A 23555-nucleotide genomic window follows, 5' to 3' on the forward strand; every position below is an offset into this window, starting at 1 on the left:
TAACTCACTAACCCACTAAAACATGAAAATATGGAATGAAAATAGAAGACAAAACCAAAAAAGCAGACAACTCATAACAATAAAAGATAAAAATAAGAAAGAAAACATTTTAAGCCTAGGAATGTGCACTCATCAGAATATAGAAGAGAATCATAAAGGATATTATGATAAATACAACATAGCACATTTTGATAAAGGAGAAGATAAACTAGGAGTCTTAAGCTTCAACTTTTGAAATTATATTAGAGTTTCAATATTCTGTAGGTCTCTTCTTATTTCTTTGACTACAGCCTTCAAAGTTCATACTTCTTTTAAGTTTTGTTTAAAGTCTAGAGGATGGGGCTTAGATTTTTCTAGAGCTTTTCTTTGGCTCATTTTCTTTTCTCTAAATGTCTTCTTATTTTGGTTGTTTTCAAGCTACAAAGTTCAATTTCTTAATCTTTAAGGGAGATAATCCAAGTAAAGGGAAAGAGTAAGGATGCATTTTACATAAATCAGGCAATGTTGTAGTCACTGCACAGTTAATATGAAAATATGAAAGAGTTGAACTCAAAACAACTGCTGACAGAGGGTCCACTACTGCCAACACTCATGCAGCCCAAGTTGAAGGTTTTAGGACCATACAAAAGAAAATCCACTTTTGGTGATTGCCTTGCAAGTGTCAAGCACACTTTTTCACATTACCTTTAGAGTCAGGTTATAAATCTTGTAAATTTCCGACAAGTAGCTTGCTCAATGATATGAATGATGATGCTTCAATATAAAATGTGTTGAAATTGCTATAATGTCTTTCATTACATTCAGAATCTCCTTACATGGGGTTTGTTCCCAAATTTTAATAGATGATCTATGTACTAAATAACGAACCTGTATGATACAAGCCATCTGACTACAAGAACCCTCTTACAACAATGGAAGACAGGGAGAAACTGCAAATAAAGAAGATTCCTGAGGTAATTTATGTCATGGATCATTAAATGGCAGAGGGATACTTGAAAGTTAATACCATTTTCTCTTGGACTTAATTTTATCTTTCCCGATGCCACCTTGTTTTCAGAAGTTATTGATTGCACAAGGAAAAGAGGAATAGAACTTCTTAAAAGACTTTTTGTGATGCCACTAGGTTGGGGTATCCAGTATTACACCAATTTGTAAAGATGGGGATAGATTGGAATAAAATAGGTCTAAGCTCAGTTGGGGCGATATGTCACACTCAAACAATGAGCATAAATTCAGAGGAATAATAATTGGTGTAAGGGACTCAACATTTTGCATGAAGCAAAAGTCTACCCTTCATTTACACTTCACTACATGTACCAAAAATTTGCAATGTAAGTACCTTTAAACAATCGGCCTTCTGTGTTTACCCTAAAGCTCTTTCTTTCTTCCCAACAGAATGGATGTCCAATCAATATTATGTGAACTATAAAACTAAAGACAATGGAAGATAGACTTGACTTGTTGAAAAGCATTTAGAGTTCCGTATAGCATTAGACTTGACTTATTGAAAAGCATTTAGAGTTCCATATAGCATTAGACTTGACTTATTGAAAAGCATTTAGAGTTCCATACAGCATTATCGAATTAACCTCAGTATATTATATGAAAAACATAGATACTTTCAACTTTTCAAGTTCCTTTCCCTACCTTTATTAATATAAATATACCCAGGCCGCAAATTTTGATGAGCCTGTATGATGCTCTTCTCAATACCATCAACAATAACATCAAATGATTGTGGAACAAAACCAAGTGAGGTAACAATGTACACCACATACTGAAGGTAGCCCCCAGGACCAGAATGTGTGTGGATACCACTTATGGCTACATTTCCCTCATTATACAAGCCCCCATACCTGTACAGAAAAAATAAGACCTTGATTATCACATGTAATACGTATAAAAGCAGATAGGTGAATTGAATGCCACTATTCTTAGATTCTTTCTTTTGTCTTTCCTTCTCAGTAGATGTACTTTTGAGGTCTATTGACCTAATTTGATCATTTGCAGGAATTAATGTAATTTCTTTCTTTCTTTTTTATTTACATCTCTATCTATTAGAATATAAAAAAGGAAATGGAAGGCTTGGAATACAAAAGAAAATACAAAGGAAATTTAGTAACAACAGAGGTAGCAAAGCAATGCAAATAAATTTCATGTATTTGTTAGTTATATAGCACAGTTGAGTTATTGATTAAAAGTTACAAAAAAAAGAATAATACTCTAATTTATGGGTTTCCTTATGCGAAATATGGTCCCTCCAAGCTTCAGACAAGCATGTATGAGCTAGATTGTTACATTTGATGTTGGCAACACGAGCAGTGCTATCAAGGATGCATAGTGTTAAACAGATAGTCAATTGTGATTTTCTATGAAGGAGCGAGCTTTGCTTGTTGCATTGAGACATAGATTCCACCCCCAATTATGGCAACTATTTTCAGACTATGTTTAAGATCAGGGAAGCTCAATTAGGAAGTGAGTTCAAGAGCTTTCGTATTCAAACTTTAGCATGGAAAAAGCTACATTGACCTGAGCAAACAGAAAAACCTCCATTTTGATGTCGATGTCAAAAAGTGAGGGAGGTAAAGTTCTAAGCACCCAAATAGCCCTAAGGAAAAATTACAAAATTTTGAAACCTTTTGATAGAGTCCTATAAGACAAACTGCTAGGTACGTAGCCAAGGAAATAAAAAAAAACTTCCTTCACAAGTTGACTGGATCTCCCATTCCCAACCAGGTAGGAATGGTACAAGACCTTCCACACCACTCTGGCATTGATCACCAACCCCACTAACTCAAAGAAAACCAAGACCTTACCTACCTGGGCTCAAGGCCTTTCAAACATGACCAAATAAGGAATAGGCCTTACCTTATTTATAAAGGGTTAACCACGAACAACTCTTCAAGCTCAAGTAAAATGCAACTATGACCAATCCAGTCATTGGAGTAGCAATTTCCTCTTCTGCAATGGAAATTGGGGACAATTTCCTCCAAGTATGGAGAAAATGATGCGCAAGTCTGTTGAATTTTTTAAATCATGATAATCAGATCTACACTCAAAGAACTAATTCCAACAGAGAAAAAGTGAACATTACAAAATGCCTATCAAAACAACAAATTTTCTTAAACAAAACACTGTATGAAATATCAAGACTGTAGAGACTAGATTAGATCAAACCAGTGTATAACTAAAGGTTAGATCTACATAAATATCATAATAAATATAACCCAGATAGCATAATAAACAGAAAGAATAAGTAATGCCACACCATGTGATAAAAAGTGAATGAATAGCAATGCCACTTCAAGGGAACAACCTCCTTTACACCTAATATTGCAAATAATTCTTGATGACCCTTAAAACTAGATCTCCTTGGTGTTTATATATAGGAGACAAATGGTACAATTACAAATAATGAGCCTACCACTAATGACAACAATATTATAAAAGCAACAATGTAATAGCCCAAGACCTAAAAGCTTAACATGCCCCACACCTTCAAATAGGCATTTCCATCAATGCTTGATTCCTTGTGTGTGATTTTGTATGAAGAACTCATCCTTCCAGGATGCCTCTTTTATGTTTACCACTAATGACAATAATATTATAAAAACAACAATGTAATGGCCCAAGACCTAAGAGCTTAACATGCCCCACATCTTCAAATAGGCATTTCCATCAATGCTTGATTCCTTGTGTGTGATTTTGTATGAAGAATTCATCCTTCCAAGATGCACCTTTTATCGACAAGCTCTTCCAATTGATGAGAAATTCCATAATTACTCGTGCCATATTCTTCCACTATTGTTGTCCTACAAAGATAGTGTTGTTTCTCAAGATATTATCCTTGAATGGTACCAAAATTGATACCTATACATTTTCCTTTGATTCCTCTTTCTAACCCCTTTTTAATCACCACAGACAGATTTTGCAATCAAAAGTTATGATAATTTTAAGTTGATAGCTTGCAAAGCACTTATTTTGGGGTCTAATCTGCTGGGTGACCTTGCCCCTTTTACAACTTTGCCAATTTTGATCTTATGTTAATGAAATTTTTACAAGATGTACTTGGATATGTCCACTTCAGGATCCCACTGATCACGAGCAATCTGAACCTTCCAAGTGAAAGCTATGGTGGAATTACTAGAAACTGTTATTGTTGTTCTATTTCAAGAGACTGAACTTGTATGGACTGTCACTGCAGACCTATAGCACTTCAAGATGTGAAACTTGGCCCTGTAATACCCCAATTCATCCTATTTACAATTACATCAATATTACTTCAGTCCAACCTCTCAATATCCATATATGATATTTTTAGTAGAATGTATGATTTAAGTAAGGTTTGGGGGCTAAAAAGAAAAACCCAACTTCTATATTTTGTACCATTGAAATTATAGCAGATCAACATTTGAAAATTTTAACTAAAAATACTTTGAATTTCGTCGCTCCAACCACTTCAATCCAGTATTTCAGGGCAAAAAATTAAAAAAAATAATGCTACAATGATTCATTTGGAAGAGCCTAAGCCAAGGATCATCTATTGTAATACAAAAATGTTATAATCCAAACAAACCAAATAGCCTAAGACTAGAAAAAAGAGTAATGCCACACCTTGAGATTGATAAAAAGGAGAACAAATAACAACGCCACTTCAAGGGAGTTGTTATCCCCCAGGTTGTTCCCCTCTCTCACTAAGGTCTCAATGTTAGAGGTATAGTGTGGAAGAGCACCTTCCTATGCCACTTTGGAGCTTCAAGCCAGCATTCAAATTGGTACCCTCCTTTGTCCTAAAGTAAAATGAGCTACGCTATCACACTAGAACAACATTTTTCGATGAAATTCTTGTAACGACCCATCTAAACTAATCCACTAATATAAAGTTTTAAACTTTATATTAAAACAGATATGATAAACTTTAAAACAAATATGAGTTAAACTTTAAAACAAATATGAGTTAAACTTTAAAATAAATATGATTAAACTTTATAAATATAAATTTTAAACCTTATAAAATATATAAATTAAACTTCATAAAATTAAACTTTATAATAAAAATAAAATCAAAAAGAAACACCCTTATATAAAAGGGGACGCATAAACCAACGGGATATATATAACAAAGTACATATGACAGCAGAGGAGAAATATCTAAGGGCCGCAGAATGCATGGAAGGCGTGTCGGGAGGAGGGAAGGCGGTGTCTGTGGTAGGAGGGCGGCCGCCGCCAAGCCCGTGGTTAAAAACCAGAGGTCTGAACCAAGAGGGGAGGTTGGAACAACGGAATTAGAAACCAGGAGGAGGAATTCAGCAGTGAGAGAGGTCTACCAATGGAAGAGCTATAATCCGTCTGAGGTTCTGGGCACGGGGGACAATGAGCTTCTGTGAGAAGCTTACTAGATTGAGCAGCCAGTCTCTGCTCAGTCTGGCTGGGTGGAAGTGGTCTCCCAGGTAATTGGAGCAAAACAGCAGCAGCATCATCAACTTCACCGGATCAGATAGCAGTTCACGTAAGTACAAAATCAAAATTTTTGCGGTACCAGTTTTCCAGTTTTGATTACTACAATTCTGGTTAGATTTATTGCAGGGGCATGATGGTGAATGGTGTTTCCATTCTAATTTCTTTAAAGGAAATAAAAATATTCTTAGCTGTGGTTTGGGTGTGAGAAAGAAGCCAAACACTAAACAGCAAGAGGATTTAATAGGTTTCAACCATAGAAATGATCTTCTGAACCATGGGCACCATGATCTACTTTTGCTTGACAAATAAATCAAAGAAAGTGAACAAATGGGCATGGAAAGCATAGATCCATTGGTTCTTTCAACACTATGTCAGATAGCAAATGAAGAGGCAAACATTGATAACTTGCTTGAATTGACTATTTTGATATTTAAAAATTTACTTTTTGCTCAACTTAATTTTCTTTTTATGCAGCTAATGATTTATATATATGTTCTATTATTGTTGGACTCCTTTTGCAAGTGTCAGAGAGAGAAATTTGCAGATATACTTATCAAGAATTCAAGAACATTCACACAACATTCAATAACCAACACATGAAGACACCAGATATAAGTGGAAACCCTGAAGGGAGAAAACCATGAATTTTAGGCTGAAAGTGATGTGAAGGCAAGCTACTACTCTTTATTACATCAGATATTTGTAGACTCCAACCTGCAAGAGGCTCCTATCTCAAGGAAGCTCCAACTCCCAAAAACTTTCCGCAGGCTACAACCAACAAGAGGTTCCTACCTCAACAGACTACAACATGTTCTTTATCAAGCTACAACATAGAAAGGGACAGCAATCTCTCAATCACAATATCAAGTCAAAAGCATTGGTTACCTGATATACAATTCTGCTATCAAGTCTACTGCAAATCTTCACTGCTTCTCCTTTTCAACTTTGTGCCTCTTATGATGCTGCTCATCAACTTTCTCATGCAAACTGCTTCACTTCAAAAAGTTCTCTTTCCATTCAACAATGTATATTTTATAAGCAAACCTTATTGGTTGTTTGTATTCTTTACAAGCATATGAAATGAGGCATTGTCTCTTGGTCTTGTAAAATTGTTCACAAGCTTGTCTCTTCATTTTCAATTCTGAAAAACAAAAAACAAAAAAATTAATATAAAATAGAGCTGCAATAAAACAGCTCAACCAGTAATGAATTGTTGATTTGCGGTAGCATCGGATGTGCTCTAGCCATAAAAATTGGTGGAGAGACTAAAGCACATGAGATCTCGAAGACCCAGAAATGGTTTGGGCAGATTCTAACCGGTTTGGGAGATATTAAAATAATTAATATTTTTAATGGAGTTCCTAAGTCTAAACTTAGGACAAATAAAATATTAATGGGTATTAATATAAAACTGGATTAGAAGGTTCCAAAAGACATGGATCAAGCCCAATCTAATATTGGTTGTTGATTAGAGATTTAATCTCAGTCGTTGATGGACCAACAAGAAAAGTATAAGAGGAGGCTTGAGGGTCAGTGGGAAAACACACCAGAGTGATCAGTCATTCTATTCTCTAGAGCAAGGTTTGCTAAGAGAGATAGAATCAGCTATCAACAGCGGAGGCAGTGAATACATAGCAGAGAGGCAGAGTTAGTACCAGAGACACAATGCAGAGCCCGAAGAGGTTGACGTAGAGGCAGCCAGGAGCTGCACAGAGCCAGGAGAGGCCAGCATGTGAGACGTAGAGGGTCTAGGGGCTGACGCAGAAGCTCCAGAAGCTGAGGCAGAGGCTAGCAGAGCTGATGCAGGGCCAAGAGGCAACGCTGGAAGGATTTCGTGGGACAAACTGGGTGCTGGTGAGCCGGGTAGGGTGACGCAATCCCTATCAGAGTGATGCAGAGCAGTGGGAGCTACAATTGTTGTTGTGGGATCGTTCATCCGGTGATTATTCAGCCGGAATATCTGTCTCCGAGGAGAGGTACTACTGCCGAGGGCATTCTCAGTAGGGTGATCCATTTCTGGCACCCTGGTTGTATTCTGAAAACTGCATAATAATAAAAGCCCCTTTAAAGTTGCATCGGTTTTCCCGCATTGGGAGGCTTGAGTTCCTCGTTGGAGGTCAGGTTAACTGTTGGAGCAATGGTTTGTTTTTGGGTCACTTTGATGGAGGCCAAGAGGCTGTCTTGGATGCCACGGGCTATTTTTGAGGGCCAAAGGCATGAGGAGTAGTTTCATGGGGTTAGAACCCTTGGAAAGGGCTACCGCAGCAAGGGATAAGCTTGTTGTAGCAAGCCACAGTCCCTTATACACCTACAGGTCTATGTTAAGGCCAACAAGGAGGGCATAAGCCCTAATTGTGACTGTTGCGGTATAACAAGCCAACGTGGGGTTTAGGAGTGCTGGAGAAGGGTGATTGTAGCCTTGGGAGGGATGTTGTAGTTGGTGTGTGAGGGCTGGTAGTATTGTCATTGATGTTGTAACCAGTCCATGACCACATTGTGAAGGTTGTCCAACAATGTAGAGAATCCCCTAACAATGATCTAATGCAGTGCAGCAACATGATATGATAAGATGTGACAACATTGTAATAAGGTGCAGCATGATGTTGAATGTTGTTGCATGATGATGGGCATAGTGTAGCATAGCATGATGTGTGCAGCACAAGTGTAACAAAGTGCAGCACAATGATGATGAATGCTGCAATGAGATGCAACATGATGGGCACAGTGAGGAGCAGCATGATGATGCAGCACAGTGAGGTGCAACACAATGATAGTGGTGCAGCATATAGGTGACAACAAAGATGGGTGCAGCATGGTGCAGTATGGTGCAGCACAAGTATGGAGCAGCACAATGGTACAACATGGTATTGCAACAGCTTGTTGATGACGGGTACAACATGATGATGAGGTACTGCTCTGTGACGGGAGCAGCACAGTGATAAGAGCAGCGCAGTGATTGGGTGCCACGGGGGCATCACTGACAAAGTAATATTATATCACGTGCGTTCATATTGGGGCATTAAAAATGGAAAATTCAAAAAATAATATATTGGGGTTATAATGAGGGCCTAAAGGGTTTTAATATCCCATACAACAATATATATATCCTAAGGTATTTTTTATACAATCTTTTGGCCAAGCAGAGGGAAAAATATCGGGCTACACGCACAGGCAGAGGGAAAAATATCAGGCTACATCGCAAGGGCGGAGGGAAAGAGTTGGAAATGATTCATTTTGGAGAGGTGGAGTCGAACCACTCTACAACCACTCTACAACCCTAGGAGAAATATCGGGCTACACGCACTTGGCTCACACTCGGCTACATGCAGGGGCGAAGGGAAAGAGTTGGAAATGATTCATTTTGGAGTCGAGGTGGAGTCGAACCACTCTGCAACCACTTTGCAACCCTAGGAAAAATATTGGGCTACATGCACTCGGGCGGAGGGAAAGAGTTGGAAATGATTCATTTTGGAGTCAAGGTGGAGTCGAGCCTCTCTGCAACCACTCTGCAATCCTAAGCCTTTCTGCTTTTGAACCCTAAGAGGAGTTGCGTTTCTGAGTTTGAACCAGACAGGACCACTCCTCAAATCCTCGCCCTGCCTCTTGCTTGTTCGAACCCGTGTCCAACTACCCTACTTCTCTATAACGAACACATCAACTGCGTCATAGTAGCGGGCTTCTCCAACTGCAATGAGCACATGAGCGAGACCTACCAACAGATACCCGGTAAGCAGGCAAGAGCACTTGGATGGAAGGATACTACTAAGAAAGGAAGGCAAGGCAGGCTTTTGTCACTGTCGATCGATCCAAAAAATCAAGATGAGGTGGGGATGATCAATGAAATGGATACTCAGTTACAAAAAGATATACATAAGGAGATGTGTTGCCATACTGGGTGGGTAGTGAGATTCATCAAGTTTAGTTTTGTCTGACCGCCTTTCTGCCTTTCCAACTTGAGTGAGACCTACTGCTTTCATTCGAATCTTTGAGCATGTTTTCTTGCTTATACAACCAAGTTACCTTATTTTCACCCACCTAGCTACTCTCTCGTTCTCATTCGGAGGTCCATAACCTAAAATTAATGTGTTCTATCCAGTTACGGTAACCTTCGGGATCAAGGATTTAAAAATTGACGGGTTCTACGAACACCCAACACAAACAAAAGAAGAGGTGAGGAGTCGGCTTGTGGAGTGAAACAAGCAGTATTAGCAGTTGATTCAGAGGAGTTGGCTTGTGGATTGCAACAGGCGGTATTAGCAGTTGATTCAGAGGAGTTGGCTTGTGGAGTGCAACAGCCGGTATTAGCAGTTGATTCAGAGGAGTCAGCGAATCTCTATAATATACAGGTACATCCTTAAATAATTCTCTTGGCTCCTTCACAAACATGCTGACAATTTCGACTTCTTTTAAGAAAAATTGATAACTTGTTTCTTCAGAATTTTAGCTTCTTCAATTTGGATTCTGACTTTGCAAAACATTCTCAGAACTTTCTTCATGTAGCTTGAACTTCAAAAATTTGGTAACCTTTGACAGTGGTCTCAAAATAGGATTGATGCCCAACATAGACCTTCAAGGCTTCAACTAATGCATACTACATAGGACTAGATTTTTTGGAGATTATCCTTCTAGGGCTTATGCACAGAACCATACACAAATTTCGAACTATAGACAAAGGGTTTTACACCTTTATAAGATTGATATAGTTGCCAATAGGAGGGCCTTAAGTGCCTTGCAAAACTAGAACAATCCATTCTTAATAATTTCACTGATCAGTAATGTACATACCAAAGTCTGTGTAGATGTTCATAAATTCGGTGATTTGGAAGATTCAGACCTAGGGGGCACCTTTTTGTTTTTTGCTCCAATGTGAAGAGGTGTGGCTTCTATTATGCTGCTAGATAATTCCTTTGACTCTTCACAAATATGGTCCTTACGCCTTTGCTCTAATAAAGAAGGTTTGCAGTCTTGATTGTAGAGATAAGAGGACTATTGATTTTTGCTTTTCATTGTTCAAGACTTGGGGAAATTGGTGTACAAAACAGAAATACTTGTGTTCCTCTAGAGCAACAAATTCATCATTGAGGATTTCATAACTTGTGTAATGTTGATACTCATTATCAGAAATGCCAATGTTTGGTGCAAAATCCTTATTGTTGTCATATTTGGAGCAAAGTCTCTCATCCTCGGAGGGATATTCTATCCTCAATTCTTGTGACAAGTCTAGGGAGGTTATTCCAACACTTTTATAACATGACACAGTCTCAAAACCCTCATGACGGATGCTTGTGAAGGGCTTAGAAGTGGCTCAGAATCAAACTTCCCCTCTTCTTCATGATCACTAGACATCGATGGTCCATGCAAGTAGTGTATAGGACTTGCCTCTACCCAACCCAAAATATATGGTCTGATGATTGATCCATACTGATGAGAGGATCATTATGAGTGTCCAGGCTTATGTTTTCATTATTATGATTATCATGTACATAATCCATAAGAGAAGGGAGTGTTCTTGTTTTTATTTGTGAGCATAAATCCCACACCAAATTCATCTCAAAACTGCTACTACTTTCTTCTTTTGTATCTGCAACATTGTTTCCTATGGGGCAGCCAAAAAAAACATCACCAACCTGATGCCAATCCTCACTAGAAAGAGTGACATATGTATCATTTGAAGGTGGTGTAATAATGCCATCACATTTTTCATGTTGGTACTCATTTATGTGTTAAGCAATCACTTTAGATGCTAAAATGGCCCTCCTTCCTTCCATTGCTGCCGCAAGGTTGTTCGTGTTACAAATATCTAGTGTTTTCATATTCAAATTTTGAGCATAATCCCTCTTCCATAGATGCTCCACTTTCATCCCCAACAATGTTATCATTTCCTTCAAAAAGACCAAGGAGGCCTTCCTCTTGTAGGGTTGTCAACAACTCTTGATATGTACCATCAAATTTCTGAACCTTGGGTGGCAATGCTTGAGGAAGATTTCAACTAGAGATTTGAGAGAATGTATGTTGTTTGGGCTACAAGAATGCTTCAGCTAGCCACCATGCCCTTGTCCTAAAGAAAGCATAAATAACCTTATCATGGAATCTTCATGTCTTTCCATCAATTCTCATATATGCTTCATAAATTCTAGGACATGTGGGGCAGTAGAAAAAGAGTTCCCCTCAAACTGTGGAAGCTCCTTGCTATAGCTAGGAGGACAAGTTTTTTGTGTGACAACCTATTATTCTATGATACATGGAAATAAAATATGCCCAAAAACTTAAGATGTGTATAAACTCATCACATGAAACTCCTATTCTATAATCTCTCATACTTCCATGAAAATTTCATTACAAAGGTGAAATATTTATAGTGTAACCTACAACTACCTTGAGCAATGTATAAGATATTCCTTTAATAAATTGTGGATGGAAACTTCAACCATAATTGCACCTAGAGAAGTGAGGTGATCTTACATCCCAGTTGGAAATCCCATAGAGAAGGAAACCACTTGTATCACTTTGAAATGAGATCTTCTAAATCGTCAATATAAAGTTGAAAAGAGTGTGGGACCTGCGCGACAATTGACATCTTTGCTTTAACATGTATGGTTCTATGTATTCCATTTGTTTCTCTGCCTTGCTACTAAATAGTTTAGTATGTATGATTTATATATGCTAATTTTATTGGTTTTTGTGGGATGGTAGTGGCACACCAACTTGGGTTTTGCTCACAGACACCAGCAAAGGGAGAATGTAAAGATAAGCAAGAGAAAATCACAGTTGCCAGAGAATTTACACAGCATAGGTCCAAGGAGATAACATTGTCCCAATAGTTGAAACAACAACACTCAACATCCAAGAGAAATATGCTCACCTAGAGAGAGAGAGAGAGTAGTAGCCATTTTGTTGAACACCAACATTATGAACCCTGGGCTGGAGGAACATCACAATGGGTTTCTTTTGATTTTCTCGTAGAAGTTTGTTCAAGCTTCAGTTCTAGTCACAATCATCATTTTCAGCAGCAATTGCATTATCCTGCTCTACCATCATCTGGGTCTAGGATTTTGCCCCTAATTAGGTCTATTTTTCCGCAGAGGAATATACCGGGCTCTCTTTATGATTCACCTTCATCCTCCTCTATCTCAAGGGAAGCTATTGCATCTAATCAATCTCCTATTGGTGACTGTGTTGGGAGCTCTATGGGATCTCTTTGCATGAGCCATTGTCATTAGCACTGTCTAGGGAAGGTATTGTAGCAAACTTCACTGCCCAATAGAAAGACATTAGCTTTTGATTCTTCCACCTATTTTATTTTCTTAATTCTTTGAAAACTCTTTGGTTGGAATTTACTCTTCATATCACTTTTCCTCTCATTGCCTAAAATCTCAACAATTTTATCCCAAGGAAGCCTCCCTTGAGCAGGGGAGAGGCAGCTTAAAGTGTAAAGGAGAGAGGGTTAGGTGATAGTGGTCTCCCTCTTAGTTACATGAAAGATTTTCTTGATCTTTAGGACTTTATGACAAACAATGAGGGTTTATGTGATAAAAAGATCTAATGAAAGTGTTTCAACAATGCAATTTTGGGGCGATCTATTTTATTTTTAGATAATTGTATCAATGTAAACAATTTTGCCTCGTTGAACACTTTTAACGTATGTATGGTGATTGGTTTAGCACCCATTCATTATTCATTGATTTCAAACCCTAAGTATATGATGTCAAACGAGGGCTCTTTTCAACCCTTGACAGCGCTCTCCAAGCCTTTACTTCTAAGATAAGTCTCTATCCTTGCTAGAATTTTGGTACCTATAATGACTGCTAGAAATAATTTGCTAGAATTTTAATAAATCCTCTCTCATGGCTCTTTAAATATTTCTCTAATACTTTAGATTTATAGGCAGTCTGATCAATTATAGGTCTTTAATCCTCGCTTTCGCTGTGCCACTCTGATTCCTTCAATAGGTCAGAGTTAACCTCTAATTCCTCATGCTCTATTTCTAGTTGTAGGGTGAAATTCATAGCACAATTATTATATTTAGTTCAAGATTTAGACTTGTAATATGTTTAAAATATTATTGTGATATCAGCTTTAAATACTCTGATATGTCATAATTCTCGCTTTCGCTGTGCCACTCTGATTCCTTCAATAGGTCAGAGTTAACCTCTAATTCCTCATGCTCTGTTTCTAGCTGTAGGGTGAAATTCATAGCACAATTATTATATCTAGTTCAAGATTTAGACTTGAATTATGTTTAAAATATTATTGTGATATCGGCTTTAAATACTCTGATATGTCATATACTCATACTTATTCCTAGAGTATATTTAACTATTGGATACTATCTACTTACATGTTTCAGCTCTATTTTTTCACTCTCACACACCTTAAAAGAAAAAGGTTTGAAACCTGATATTTAAACATTATGGAAAATTTACATTATTCATCTGCAAGGAATATGAAAAGTGATAAATGAACTTGAATAGTCTTTGCAAATCCCAAAGGCCTCTTAAAAAAATAAAACTCAAAAACTAAAAGTCACATAATATTATATTATATTTGAATCTTTGTATTTGGTTAAGATTTATCCTTCCATTTATGCCTGCCCGACACTTTTATTATCCAACATAATCTCAAGGACTCTATAAAAATTAAACATTTTGTAGAGTCCAAGAACAAAGCAGCAACTGAATGTCTTTAATATAAAATTTCAGGCACATTTATCTCATACACCTTCACTTTTGAACTTTGAAAATGGTGGAGGCTCTCTCACAGGTTTTTGAGTTTCCAGACTATTTGATTGAAGAGATGTTGACATGTGTACCAGCAGAATATATCTGGAAACTGGGCACCCTCCACGAGGAATGGAACAAAATTCCATGGTTGATCGCAGGTGATGTGGACAACAATCGGGATTGTTGGGCATACTCCACCCACTCAGGAAAATGGCAGAGCACCCCTCTATCCCTTCCCTTCATGAAATTTTATCAAGAAGATGCAAAGCAAATTCCTGCTCCCTTTAGTTACCTGGCATCAACCACAGGCTTGTTCTTGTTTCAAAGAAATGTCAACCGCTCCAAATATAGTTTTAAATTTTGGAGAAGGCATTTATCTTAGCAAGTGCAGATTCTGAAATATTTGAGAACTTTCAATTACACCATCAAATTTTCAAAAATTCTCTTTTTCAAATTTGGATTTTGAAATATTTTATAAATCCAAAGTATATCATCAACTTTTCAAAAATTCTTTTTTCTTGATACAAATTCTAAAATATGTCGAAAATGTTCAGTACACCATAGGAGTTAAACTTCCTCGAAATAGTTCTCTGAACATCATGGCTGGCTAAGACTTGGTTTCCATAGGAGCTGCAATAATGCTACAATAATTTTCCCCATAGGAGCTGTCCAAAGTGGAATTTGGCCCTAGTTGTCAATTTTAACAGGTATTTACATGGTTGAAACAATTTCAAGATGCACAAATGTTTGGCCTATCTAACTTAATAATGGGCATTTTTAGAAAAGCATTTGAAATTCTGGTTACAAATCATGTTAAGATTATGAATTAAAAATAGTTGTACAATGTTTTTCCGAGTTCTGGTGCAACAATAAATCAACTTTCAAATTTGTTTTAGTAATATGTTTTATTCCTAGTTTCAGTTCCATCTGAGGAATCCACCGATAGTACATTTTGAATCAAAGTGTTTCATCCAAATAGTAATATTTTTTCATGTTTTTTGGAGCTTTGAATTGAAATTTCATACTTTGCTTCCTTGCTCTTTTTTTTTATAATAACCAATATGCTTGTGGAATTTTACTTACTTTTTCATTTATTTTTGTGCAAAAACAGATGGAGTTGTTTTATAATTGCTACCGGTGAAGAAAATTCTATCATTGGCGTGGTTAAGTGTCGAGAAGGTTGTACATTCGCTGAAATTCGTGATGAAATTGTTGATGATGAAATTGTCGGATACCCTTTTGATCTTATCCAGGATGGAACAGGTTTAAATCCAAAGCAAGAGAAAAAATGGAAAGTTTGTACAACACTTGTAGGCATCAAGAGGAAACTAGGCACATTTGATGTGGAAGAACAGTGTTCAAATGTAGTGAAAACAATACCAATCTTTGAAAACATTGAAGTGAATGTGGAGGGACCTATGCATAAACAACCAAGAGTTGAAAATATGTCTTTGTCAGTGGAACAAGCCATATTTGTTGATCCTAGTGTATTGGCATCTTGGGAAAAAAAAGTTAAAAGTTTAATGGAAGAGTTTGTCAATGAGAAAATTACTCTCAAAGTATATTCAGAAAAGGGAGAATCTAAAATAAAGATCCATTGTGAAATTTGTGGCATTGATTATGGAACAGGTGATGTATCCTTGGCAGCACGAACAACACGCAACTTCAAAAACCATCATATGAAAACAGGGGCCCATCAACAACGCCTATCAATGCCAAGTGGTAGTGAAATTCCTTCATGTAACGAAGTACAATAGACAGTGATGGTTGGAGATCAATTTCATATTGATCAAGCAATCAAACTTCTAGATGATTTCAACAAGACACAAGAGCCTAATTTGTTCAAGGTGGTGGAAGCAACACTTGTAGACTATAAGGACATGAAAAAAGTGAGAGTGGAATGTACACGATGCAATAAATGGTTTTGTTTAGTGTTGACAAGTGGTAATATTGTCAATTCTCTAAATGAACACATGAAATCAAAGAAGCACACTACTACTACTACAAATGAGGGTTCACATGAGGAGATTGGGTTGAGGAGTGGCACAGTTGGGAGACCCAAAAAGCCTACCAATGATAAGTCCCAACAAAGTTTGACTAGGTTCTTGGTCCCATTATCACCATCAATATTACATAGGGGTTCTACAAGTGTAGATCCTTCTACTTCAGGTATGTTAATTAACAACTTAGACTAAACTTGAATATGAATTTGTATATTATTTTATTTATCTTACTTCAAATTTATTTGTTTGTTGTCATCTTATTACAACTCAATTATCTCCCTTGTTACTACAATGTTGGGGGTATTGGTATCCTTATATTGATAGAAATGGGGAGAGATTGGAAACAAAGGTCCTAATGGATGATCAAAGGGGTGGAAAATTATGGGCCATAGAGAAGCATACCAAGATCATGTTATGTTATGAGGGTATTGAATGTCGTATTGATGGTACATATAGGCATATTAATTGGCTTTTGAAACAAGGATCCCATTTGATTCATTAACATGCAAATTTTGTAAGTTGGTTCCAGAATGTGATGACTTCAGGATGCGATTATATCGTGAATCAATGTGCACCAATAAAAGAAGTGAATGAGATACAGGAAAAGGTAGAAGACTCGACTATTTGACTCACAATGAATTGAAGAATGCTACAAGGGTTCCAAATGCTAACCATAGATCAACAATGCAATCTCTTTGGTGGGAGAGGACAAAGGTTGCTACACTCTCTATCAGAATGAGATCCCTAAAGGAAAAGTTGTTTGAATCAACAGAAAGGAAGGATGTCTTTAGGTTTTGCAAGGATGTGTGTGAGGCACATAAGCAAGGAAAATTACAAGGTAAAGATGCAATTTGGGAATTTGTCAAGGATATTTTTCATAACTTGATGCATGCAAAAGCAGGGAGAAGGTATAGTACATCCACAAAATCCCTTTATGAGATGATCAAGTTATGGGGAGGCCCTAGATTACATAGCTTTATTAGCTTGAATCTAGATGGTCCTTCAATATCTATGACTTTAAGGCAAGTTAGAAAGTCATTAGCATATATCCCAGGGGAGCACGAGCATATTTTTGAGGCAGTCGGAAAAGTTTATGCTTCTTATAAAGCCAAGCATGGTATAGATGGCCCAATTCCTGTGTTGCTCGCTGAAGATGAAACAATTGTGAAAAAATATGTTAGGTGGGTAGCAAAAAGTGATACACTGGTGGGGTTTTGTGGTACGAAAGAAGAACATCAATGCCAATCACATTTCTTGGTGAGAGTTGGTGACGGAGTTGTAGGCTATGAGATTATAATAGATTCTTTTAAGAACAATGTTATTGGCCATTACACACGTGTTATTATTGCAAACCCTTTACATGAAAGGCTTCCTCGTTTGGTTGTGGTTGTTCATCCAACATGCAATAGGTTCAATGCAAATTTTGTTTATCAACAATGGGAAAAGGTAGAATCTATGTGGAAGAAACACATGGAAAATAATTTGGGACCTATTGTTGGTCATTCCTCGGATGGGGATAGCAGAAGAAGACAACTTATGTTGAAGGATTATTCTTCAACATCAAGTCTTCGATATCAAATTCCTTGGGAAGGGTGGAGGCTAACCGGGTTGTACAATGGTTGCAATGTAACAGGATTGCATGACCAAGATTACATCCACAACGGCAAAAAGCTAGTGAATCCTTTGTTTAGCGGTCGACGAGAATTGGTTTTAGGAAATGATTACATAAGTTTTGGTCATGTCAGAATGGTTTATCACACTTTTAAAGTGGATGATCACAAGCTTAAGGGTGAAGATATAAAGAGGATGGATCGACAAAATTGGGGATCCGCACAATGCATTGCTTCAAGGCATGTTCAAAGGTGTTTGAAAGAGTTGAGAAGTACACCAAGTGGAAAGTTAGAGAGGACACTAGCTACAGAGACTTATCTAATGATTGTTGCTGACTACATTGACATCTTTATGTCTCATAGTTTGAGCCTTTGGGAAAGGGTGCGAAATGCTTCACGAGTTCATCATTTCTTCACATTATGGCTATGTTGGGTACAAAAACAATCTCATACTAATGTCAACATAAATTTCATCGGCAGAGAAGCATATCAAGATGTGAAATTTTCTTGCCATTTTGCAGTTTTGTTGATGAGATTGTTTCGAGATCATTACTCTAACTTTCCATGTGTTTTTCACTTGACTGGGTCAGATGTATGTGAGAACTTCTTTAGTAAAGTTGGTGGGATGGTTGGAGTGGAGAGGGCCTATGATTTCACTGACTTGCTTCATGTTGTTGGAACCCTTAATAGAGTTGCTGAAGAAGAATCAAATCCCCAAGGGCTTCATTTTAATAAATCTCATAAGAAGCAAGAAAGCATTTGGAATAGATTGCACCAAGAAACAATACAAAACATTGATATATTGTCACAATATGATTCAATATCCACAGACGCTAAAATTGTAGAAGCCCTTAAGATTGGATTGAAGGATGCACAAGACATTTTATCAACTCTTGGAATGCAACCAGAAAATTACACTCAATCTTCTTGGTGGGTTAAACCATGGATAGAGGAACAAAATTATCCAACATTCCAAATTGTGGATGAAGTAGTTGACGCTTCTCCACCGAGTTGTTCCAACTCTATATTCCAATCTTCATCATCATTGGTACAAAATGAAAGTGAATTGCAAATAATGGAAAGTGAGTGGCAACACGAGTTGGATGAAATTTTAGATTCCATTGATGAAAATGGAAGAAAAACGATAAAGCCAGTCGTGGATCTTGATGGTAAGGATATGTTTAAAGCATGTTTGGTTAGTTAGTTGAATGGAAATCCGACATTATCGAAAGATAGGTTGACAAAAGTGAGAAATGGGGTCTACTTTAGGCGAGATGGGAAGGCTCCACAAAAGGGTGTTTCAATTGGCTTTAGAATTGGATCAGATTGTGGGGTGTTGTTTGAAAGCAACTCGATTCCCCCCACTGAACATACTGCAAGAAAAGGTGTTCCTCGAAGTACAAAACAAGGTGTTTCTTGTGGAACGTGGTACATTGGAAGGGTTCAAAGAATAAGGAAGAAAGATGGTAATAGGGTGTTTGATTACCATAATGACATTGACCTTTTGGATAGATTAGAAGGCATCAAGCTTCAATTATGTTGGTATAGTAGAATAAAGGGGCAACGCATGTATAAGTATGATTTGACAGATCATGCATTTGTACAGCTTGAATCTGTTATAGCAATTGCAAACTTATCATACAATGTTAGGAATGATACATACAAATTAGAAGAATGTGATTACAAAGTTTTTTCAGATTTTGTGAAAAATTTGAACAAGGTAGATTTTCAAAACATTCTACTTTCTCTTTCCTTATGTATTTCCATATGTTGGATCATTTATAAATAATTATTGGTTGTATTTTTGTTGATTTGTTCGTATGAATCTGATGTTAATTTTGTACTTTTTGGTTTTAGGTCTAGTGAATAGTTCAAATGGTGAATGTTCGAGACGTGGTTCGAGATAACTCAACCTTTTTTTGCTATCTGCTTTTTGGTGTAAGTTTCTTTCACTAATCATTCATCCTTTTGTAGTTGTGTTTCATTCAAATGTTAATTTGGTCCCTCTGAAGTTGGTCCATTTAATCATGAAAAACAAGAAGAGGTGGTTCCTTTTTCATGCATATGTTTTGTGGATAAGTATGTGGTTCTTCTCACTAATGTTAACATTTTCTTTGAATTTTTAGATTAATGGTTCACTTGCTAGAAAGGATATCAAGGATCCGATGGCACGAGCTTCAATCATGATGGTTTTTGCTCACTCAAGGCAACGAATTTACACCATAGCAACGTCTAGCACATGAAGTGCATTTTATTTTGAATTTTTATGTGGTAGTTGGCTTTCCTATTTTTTAAATTGGACATATAAATCAGAGTCTGTAGTTCAAATGTGCCATCAAAGTCTTTTTGGAAGTATTTATGTTTTGGCCATCCGCATGGGGTCTACAACAGTTAAATTGCATTTGGTTATTATTATCAATTGAGTCCTCAATCATATTTTGGGCATTTCCTTTCAGTTCTTTCACTAAACGATATTAACATTAATTACTATCTGTGAAGGCTTTTGGACATGTGATGGTAGTTTGTTTTTAAATTATTTGCAACTTTATTGAAATATGTGTTTCTGGTAGATTGTTTGGGTGATGACACTTTTCTTTCTTATTTTTGCCTACATTGATATACATGTGTTTGATGGGCCTTGCAATGTGTGCATATGATCCATGATCCAAAATGGATCTTGGATAAACCTCTAAGTCTAAAAGACTTCATATAAGAGGTAAAAGGTGCTAAGGGGCACAAATCCTTTGTAAATCTGAGTCGAATAAAGAAAAGGGTCAAAAGCGGAGGATCATGGAGATGGACGCTTTAGACACAAACCTTAATAAGCGCGATTTCATATAGTTTGAAATCTGGATTTACGGGATTTCTTTGTATTTCCGTGTATTTGGGTTTTTGGCCATACGCAAAGTGATTGTGATATGCAACGAAAGAACAGACCCGAAAGGCTTATAGGGTCGATTGCATATTATTCGAAGTCCGGATTTTCTGATTTTCAATGTATTCCTATGTATTTGGTGTTTGGCCATAGGCAATGTGATTTGCGATGAGCGATGAAGAACACGAACCCGAGAGGGATATAGATGTGATTCTATATTATTTGAAGTCCGGCTGAACAACTAATAATGTGTTTTTCATGTGTTTCTCTATGTATTGCCATGACGTGTTGGAATTCTGGATTTCTGCATAGGAAGGCCAAACGACCGGGTTGCCCGTGCCCGCCGGTTCATTTCAATGGAAAACTGTTTCTTGTAATGAAACAATCAGTCTTCGATGATGGAGGCGAATTGTAACAGATGTGTTACAAATACACAAAGAACACAGTTAACAGAGGAAAGCACAGAGGCCGAGAGTAAAAACAGAAAGCACAGAGAAAGAGGATTCCTAGAGGTGCAGGCAGAGGAATGCTCAGAGAGAGCTCAGAGAAGCTCCGGAAGCCCTGAGATGCTTCAGTGAATGTGTGGGCAAAGTAGAGAGGATGTGGAATCCATGGGAAGGCCCAACAAACTCTCGAAGGTAGAGTAATGCGCAGAGGCGGCTCGAAGAAGCCCAGAGTTGTTTGAACACTGAGGAATCCAAAGGGAAAGCTCAGTATATGCCAAGAGGGCAGTCTGCAGAGTGAGGAAGGCTTGCGTAGAGAAAAAGGCTCAGTGAATGCTCGAAGGGAAGCTCAGAGAGCCACAGAGCCAGAGCGTTTGACAAAGACATAGCCACTAGAGGTTGGAGGCAAAGCATCAGAGCCAAAGAGCTCAAAGTAGACTTCTACAAGCCATGAAGCTATAATGAAGTCAGAACAACAAAGAGATCAAAATGATCAAGCTGTTGCTGGTGACTATTGTACTAAAGATAGAAGAAGGATTCCAGAGACAATACAGAATTCTGAGGGAGTCAGAGAGGCCAGAAGCTCAAGAAGCTCAGAGCACTGACTGAAGGAGTCAAGTCCAGAGAAGCCTAGATCTGTCTGCAGCTAAAGGACAGCCAGCGGGATAAGATGGTATTCTAAACCCATAGGTTCAGTTGTAAACCAATGGAGTTGAGTGTGGAACTTGTAAAAGAAAGATTACCATAATCCCAGAGAGCCTAGTCAAGTTGACTAGAGCTCACGGAGACGTAGCCCAAGAGGTTTGGGTGAACTCCTAATTATATTGTTGTAATATGTGTTTGTTGATTTGTTGCTTTATTTACTGTTATGTGTGTTTAAATATCAGCATAAGCAAATATACATAAGCACTTGAATAGTTTAAATACAAACACAAGCATACACCTATTTCAAGTTATTTATTCCGCAAATTGTCAATCATAAGCATAGATCTTGGAAATATATAAGCTTTGGAGTGGGAGAGGTTCTTGTAAGCATGACAAGAAGCCTTCAGGTCCCCATTTCAGATCAGGTGGTATCAGAGCGGTTATATCGAAGCATCAAGTTGATTAACCCCACCTTCAAAAAAGGTGATATCAAAGTTGGTTATATCAGAGTAAGTTATACCAGAGCAGATGGTATCATGATGCAGGTGATATCAAATCAGGATGCTTGATTGACAGAGCAATCTATATGCTTGTTTGACTTGAAAGGTGTTCAAACAGTAGAAAAAATTTAGCTGTTTGATTGTTTGTAAACTGATTTTTGTTTGAGTTTGCAAAGGTTCAGGGAAAGCTGTTATTAGCTAAGTCTAGGAGAGGACAAGAAGGAAGAAGGGCTGAAGGCATTCTTCTTATCCCAAAGGACCTCAAAGCAATCCTTGAAGCATAAGAGGTTTTTTGCAAAAATTTGCTTGAATAATCTCTTTGTTAATCTTGTTTGAAGTTATTTTGTTCATTTTGATGATGACTACTTCTACAAGTGAGTCCTCAAATTCTTTTTTCTTCCCAAGAGTCTTTGATGAAGACATGAAGCAAGACTTGTTCATCACGATGGATATGGTGAGAGAAATGTATGAGGATGGAAGGAAGAGCATCATAGTTAGAGAGCAGTTGAATTCCATGAAAGAAGAGAAGCAATTGCTTTCTGACAAATCGCAGGAAATGGAGAGGCAACTTCATATTGCAAATATGAACCTGAAAAGGATGCATGAATTGGAGACATAGCTCCTTGTTGCCAAAGAAGCCTTAGTCAAGTATCAGCTTGAAAAAGAGGTAAACAATTCCTATGTGTCTTCAAATTCCCCTAAGAATGATTATGTTGGTTCTTTTGGAAAACATGCCAGAAGCATAGGGTCCAAGTTAATGTCCAAGATGGGCTATGAAGGAAAAGGTTTGAGCAAATATGCACAAGGTATTGTTGAGGCAATAATGGTTGAGGAAAGGCCTAAGTATTTGGGTCTTGGCTATGGACAAGCTTATGGAGAAAGTTCCAAAGCTGCCATGAAGACCATTGAAACAATTCCAAGAAGGAGTTTCATTGCAGGTCTTCTACCTCAAGAGTGTAAAGATTGTATTCATGGAGAATGCAATAGCTTGAAACATCATTTGCAGGATGCAGGTGTTCATAAGTATACACTTGAACCAAAGAGATGTGGAAACTCTGAAACCATTGGAGAGGTTGATGGTGTTCCAAAGGGAGCTACTTCTTCATTCAAATCACCTCCTCATGAAGGCAATAAAGGTGAAAGAGAAAGGTATAAATCTAGTTTTAACCATATTCCTTTTTATTATGTTCAGCATGGTAAATTTCCATATAAGCATGGGAAAAGAATTGCATGTTCCTTTTGTGGTTTGGTTAACCATAATGTTTCTAGATGTTGGAAGAGAATGGCCACATACAGGAA

The 23555-nt window shown here is 37.4% G+C and overlaps 1 protein-coding gene across 2 annotated transcripts in view; it reads right to left on the bottom strand.

The window, feature by feature from the left end:
• Positions 1-23555, bottom strand: part of LOC149214300 (neutral ceramidase 2-like) — a 117732-nt gene that overhangs the window by 51341 nt on the left and 42836 nt on the right. For both annotated transcript variants that reach the window (XM_089392268.1, XM_089392267.1), the window contains exon 2: positions 1648-1856. Coding sequence is in view for 1 of the 2 variants with exons in the window: in XM_089392267.1 (XP_089248393.1) it covers positions 1648-1856 (209 nt within the window). In the remaining variant the exon portion in view is untranslated. The remainder of the gene's footprint in view (positions 1-1647; positions 1857-23555) is intronic.

This window comes from Pinus tabuliformis, chromosome 1_1, assembly GCF_031772625.1.
Source record: "Pinus tabuliformis cultivar Carrire ecotype Pingquan chromosome 1_1, CPIR1, whole genome shotgun sequence".
NCBI lineage: Eukaryota > Viridiplantae > Streptophyta > Pinopsida > Pinales > Pinaceae > Pinus > Pinus tabuliformis.